At 42.6% G+C, this 6,219-nt stretch overlaps 1 protein-coding gene across 8 annotated transcripts in view; it reads right to left on the bottom strand.

Annotated features, from left to right (window-relative positions):
• Positions 1–3,605: 3,605 nt before the first annotated feature.
• The window catches only part of LOC139531953 (drebrin-like), a 105,939-nt gene continuing 103,325 nt past the window's right edge, over positions 3,606–6,219 (bottom strand). For all 8 annotated transcript variants that reach the window (XM_071329004.1, XM_071329034.1, XM_071329014.1 and 5 more), the window contains one exon: positions 3,606–6,055. In XM_071329004.1, the coding sequence (XP_071185105.1) occupies positions 6,003–6,055 (53 nt within the window). In that variant the 3' untranslated portion in view covers positions 3,606–6,002. The remainder of the gene's footprint in view (positions 6,056–6,219) is intronic.

Below are 6,219 nucleotides of genomic sequence, written 5' to 3'. Positions count from 1 at the left end.
TGATTTTTAAGTAATTAATTTGCATTTTATTGCGTGACATAAGTATTTGATCACCTACCAACCAGTAAGAATTCCGGCTCTCACAGACCTGTTAGTTTTTCTTTAAGAAGCCCTCCTGTTCTCCACTCATTACCTGTATTAACTGCACCTGTTTGAACTCGTTACCTGTATAAAAGACACCTGTCCACACACTCAATCAAACAGACTCCAACCTCTCCACAATGGCCAAGACCAGAGAGCTGTATAAGGACATCAGAGATAAAATTGTAGACCTGCACAAGGCTGGGATGGGCTACAGGACAATAGGCAAGCAGCTTGGTGAAAAGGCAACAACTGTTGGCGCAATTATTAGAAAATGGAAGAAGTTCAAGATGACGGTCAATCACCCTCGGTCTGGGGCTCCATGCAAGATCTCACCTCGTGGGGCATCAATGTTCATGAGGAAGGTGAGGGATCAGCCCAGAACTACACGGCAGGACCTGGTCAATGACCTGAAGAGAACTGGGACCACAGTCTCAAAGAAAACCATTAGTAACACACTACGCCGTCATGGATTAAAATCCTGCAGCGCACGCAAGGTACCCCTGCTCAAGCCAGCGCATGTCCAGGCCCGTCTGAAGTTTGCCAATGACCATCTGGATGATCCCGAGGAGGAATGGGAGAAGGTCATGTGGTCTGATGAGACAAAAATAGAGCTTTTTGGTCTAAACTCCACTCGCCGTGTTTGGAGGAAGAAGAAGGATGAGTACAACCCCAAGAACACCATCCCAACCGTGAAGCATGGAGGTGGAAACATCATTCTTTGGGGATGCTTTTCTGCAAAGGGGACAGGACGACTGCACCGTATTGAGGGGAGGATGGATGGGGCCATGTATCGCGAGATCTTGGCCAACAACCTCCTTCCCTCAGTAAGAGCATTGAAGATGGGTCGTGGCTGGGTCTTCCAGCATGACAACGACCCGAAACACACAGCCAGGGCAACTAAGGAGTGGCTCCGTAAGAAGCATCTCAAGGTCCTGGAGTGGCCTAGCCAGTCTCCAGACCTGAACCCAATAGAAAATCTTTGGAGGGAGCTGAAAGTCCGTATTGCCCAGCGACAGCCCCGAAACCTGAAGGATCCGGAGAAGGTCTGTATGGAGGAGTGGGCCAAAATCCCTGTTGCAGTGTGTGCAAACCTGGTCAAGAACTACAGGAAACGTATGATCTCTGTAATTGCAAACAAAGGTTTCTGTGCCAAATTTTAAGTTCTGCTTTTCTGATGTATCAAATACTTATGTCATGCAATAAAATGCAAATGAATTACTTAAAAATCATACAATGTGATTTTCAGGATTTTTGTTTTAGATTCCGTCTCTCACAGTTGAAGTGTACCTATGATAAAAATGACAGACCTCTACATGCTTTGTAAGTAGGAAAACCTGCAAAATCGTCAGTGTATCAAATACTTGTTCTCCCCACTGTAAGTGTAACTGAAAATGAACACTATTTAATTTGAGGTGTTTCTATCCATGCTTGAATGTAGAAGTAATGTTAAATATTATTTTGCCAAATGTTTTGTCTGTTTAAATCACACAACATGTCATATACAGTCTTCTTGATTGATTGACAATTGCTTCTGAGCTGTCATGCCTTGATTTCAGTCGCTTATTTAATTGTACAACTGTTATTTTGTTTATGCGGTTTTCATTTTCTCTTTCCCCTCCTCCGCCACAGAAGGAAAAGACAGAGGTGTAAACTGTCATCCTTCCTCTGTTGGCCTACGTGTTGCTTGGCAACCACCAGGCCAGAGTGCTAGCTCAGAGTCTGTTTACATAGAGTGAATGGGAACGCCAGCTGTGTGGCCAGTGCTGAACATAGTCAGAGCACAATGGATATGGGCCACTGGGCTAGGTTACATGGCTTCTAGCTACTAGTGTGGGACTGGGACTGTCAGTAGTGTCTGACGACTGACAGTTTCCCATCTCCTAACCCAGGGGTCGCTCAACACAGTTGGAACTAGACCCATATCATAGAGAATGAGAGGCCTCTAGTGGCCAAAAGGTATTAGCATTTGCAGCGCCATTGAGGGCTTCCACCACTTTAATGTAGTCAACTGGGTGGGACTTCCAACTTCCTTGGCTGGTCCATCCCGGTGATCCTGTTGGAGTCATGTCCAACCGGGTTATGAGGAGGGATCAGTCAATCGTGAAGAAGAAACTGGACTACTTCAAAATGGAGATTGCTTTAATAGGGCTGCCTATGCTGTCACAGATGCTTTAACGGTACAAAGATGAGTCCTCTACCTCTGCCCGGGTACATCCACTGTCTAGCTGGCAATGTGGCAGCCATTTTGAGGAGCTTAATAAAATGCCCTGATAGAATGGACCGTTCCTCTAACATTGGGTTGGCATCACTGTGGTATATCCATCATTTGAGGAATCCAAACAGACATTTATTTACCATCCAAGGAAGCATATCGGTCCAGACAGGCTACAGATTGATATGGCTTATAGCAGGACGTGGCCCTCCCATAGTATGGACTCTCTGTGACACCTCCTCACAAATACATACCTGTTCCGCTGTGACTGTTAGACTGTATACATCTGACTGCAGGAGCTGTTCTCTGTTAGTCACTCCTACATCTGCTGCTACTACTGTATTGTATGGAATGCATAGCAAAAATGTCACCCTACTACCTATATAGTACTTTTGACTAGGGCCCATAGGAACTATACATTTACATTACATTTAAGTCATTTAGCAGACGCTCTTATCCAGAGCGACTTACAAATTGGAAAGTTCATACATATTCATCCTGGTCCCCCCGTGGGGAATGAACCCACAACCCTGGCGTTGCAAGCGCCATGCTCTACCAACTGAGCCACACGGGACCACATATAGGGAATAGGGTGCCATTTGGGACACAGCCTATGTGTTCTATGTATACCTGTGAGAAAGGGTCTTCATAGAACCATACCTGGACTATGACTAAGTCAATGGTACCAACATCTCTTTAATAAAATGCAGTTGAATAAAAATAGATTCAAAACAAACATGACAAGTGGCTTTGACAGACTTGTGTTTCAATGTTGCTGGATGTTTTGTGTTCATGATCATTCATACCTGCTTTGAAGAGATTATTTGATTGCTAGATCATTTAAATGTAAAAAAAACAATATATGCTATAAGATTCCCTGACCAAGACAGATGTCATGTTAGTCACGTTGCAGGGATGCCAATGTTCATTCTAATGTTCTATTTAATTCTATGATGCTAGCATTTCCCTTTGCACTTCCTCTTTAAGTCATGATAATATTTCAGTGCTCAAGTGCATTGGATTTTATTTAATTATAATTGGATTTTATTTAACTAGGCAAGTCAGTTAAGAACAAATTCTTATTTACAATGATGGCCTACCGGGGAACAGTGGGTTAACTGCCTTGTTCAGGTGCAGAACGACAGATTTTTACCATGTCAGCTCAGGGATTCGGTCCAGCAACCTTTTGGTTACTGTCCCAATGCTCTAACCACTAGGCTACCTGCAGCCCCAATTGTACAACTGGATTGGGGAGAAGTGGGCAAAAAAAATAAAAATAAAAAAATACATCAAAACTCTGAAGTCATCGTTTGGAGGTTTTTAAGTCTTTTATTAACATACATCAGCACTTAGCATGTCACAAAAGATCTTGCGCTTATTTAAAAAACAGAGTGTGAGAAGCGGACGCAAAAGAGGGAAGATAATCTTTTTATTTCTATCTTTTAAATAAAAAGAGATCAGTTAAGACAAGGAACAGCTAAGCCTTGCTTTGGGGCGAGTATTAGGGGTAGTAGTAGTAGAGTAGTAGTCTCCTAGTAGTGCAATAGGGAGAGAATAATAATCACTAACCAGGAGGTTATCAGAGTGAAGAAGTAAACATTGAAATTATGTGGAAATGGTGTCAGTTACTGCTAAAGATGCAGGTTGGTCGGCTCTTACCAAGCATTAGGTGATTCTCATATACAGAAAAGGCTGCGAGGGATATGGTATCCCACCACGACTCACATTTCAAATCTCTCTTCAAAGAAACTTCATTTAAAAATCTCACTCAATCCCACAACGAGCCTCAATTCAAAGTGTCATAATCATAAGGGCCACAATAACAAAACAAAAAAAAAGTGTTAGTCGATCATTAGTTGTATATTACTAAATATCAAACGCTATTTACAGAACAAAAAAACGACATTGTTTTTTTTCTTTCTTATTGCTTGCTGGTTCCCACTCAGAACTCTGTGGTAAGAACAGAGAGATAGAACAATATAGAACTGTTCTATCTCTATGAATAAAAATGACAGGATTTATTTAGAATCAGATCAGAGGTGTGGAATCTCAGAAATGACACTACCCTTGAACAGTAACAATAAGAAACAACCTCTAGATCATATGAAGGAAGACTGAGACAGACAGTCTGCAAGCCGTGTGGGGGGGGGGGGGGGGGGGTCACGTCAATAACCATCTGTTCTAAACATTGGAGCATTAATAACATTAATAAAAGAGGATAATAAGTATTGATGATCAAAATAATTTCTAAGGCCTACTGGCGAAGCTAGTCTACTGTACTGTTTCTCATTTAGACTGTAGGGGTCAAATCAGAACTGAGATGACTGGGTGAAAGTCAAGCAGGGAATGAGACCTGTACAAAAACAACATAGTCCCAACGGTAGAATTACAATAGTGCCTCTGAGGCCATCAAGGGGGCGTGCATGTGAACTACATCATTTTAAAAGAAGGACGAGGGAGATTTAAACAGATGGAATGCAAAAGAGTGAACTTGTGTCTACTGAAAATAAGGGTATCGTGTTATAAAGCAGAGACTACAGTGGCAGCTCTCCAACAACCTTAGTACAAGACACACTGTTCCGTTCATAGTGCCACAACGTGTGACGAATGTCCTCGTTCCCTTCCGAGTACTCTAGATATAGTTATTGCCTAGTTTTCACTGGAGACGTAACAAAACGAGACTACAGCTATGGCCATGATTCAAAGATCCTGAATATTCATTTCTAGTACACTTTTAATAGGTAGTAAAAAACATACACATTTTCCTCTTGTCTGATTTTCTGCTGGGATAGCAGTAATACTTTCCCAGCAGAAAAACAGACTAGGGGAAAATGTGTGTATGCCAACCATCACAACAATAAGAAACTACAATAGATATTCCTTTTCAAAGTGACTTGCACATATATATATATATTTTAGGGTTTTTCTATGATATAGTACAATAGTACTGCTATCCCAGCCTGTACTATGATGTCCGCCATGCCTTTGTCTGGTTCCCCGCTCCTCCTCTATCTGCCTACAGTGGAATACGAGTAAGGCCCCATGGCCAAACTGACACATTGAAATATTCAGGATTACACTTGGCACCATTTCCTCTCTGATCCCCCTCACCCTTCCCCCAGGCACCGTCCCCACTTTTATCCCCAACCAGCTACCCAGAATGGGAGGGGTGAGGTTAGGTCCCCTAGGCCTCAGGGGAGAGGGCCAAAGCTAGGGCCAGAGCAGGGCAACTCTTGGCACTAGGGAGGGTGGAAGGTGGGTCCCAGGGTTGGGGGGGAGAGGAGGGGGCTGTGGTAGGAATAATTGTGATTGGTCACAAAAGGGTTTGCTCTACCTTTTAATAGGCTACCTGTCTGGTACAGGGGTCATATCTGCTGTAAAAGACACAGACGTGAGCTACTGAGCTGTGTGTATAAGTACGCAAGAAAGTAGTTCTCACTCCCTGCTATTTACTCTGCATAGCAAATAAGGAGAAATCTAAGAAATAAATAAAAAAACAAAAAAAGAGCTCATCAACCAATTAGCATCTCTAACAATAACTCGACAACCTTTTCGGCGGCTAACATTTTTTTGCTTTATTCTAGAACATTATACAGATTTTTTTTTTAATGCAAGACTTATTATTACTTTAAAAAAAAATCCGTTTGGTCGTTGATGATGCGTTGTTTCTACTTCCCTCCACCGGACTGTACTACTCCGCCATCGTCTAGTCGCTGTCCTCCATTACAGGGTCCGTGTCCCAGCACGTGATGTCAATCTCTGTACACACACAGTGCATAGATAAACATCCACAAATCCACTGGGTCAATCTTTGCACACACACACGCTTTAGTATTTTCATCAAGGGTGTCTTAAAATATGTCACAGAAGGGGGCAGAAACAACCACATACCGTAACCATCATCATACATCAGACTGTCTTCA

This window comes from Salvelinus alpinus, chromosome 1 (genome assembly GCF_045679555.1).
Source record: "Salvelinus alpinus chromosome 1, SLU_Salpinus.1, whole genome shotgun sequence".
Taxonomy (NCBI): Eukaryota; Metazoa; Chordata; class Actinopteri; order Salmoniformes; family Salmonidae; genus Salvelinus; species Salvelinus alpinus.
The sequence above is the reverse complement of the archived record's forward strand: the minus strand, read 5'-3'. Positions and strand labels throughout refer to the sequence as shown.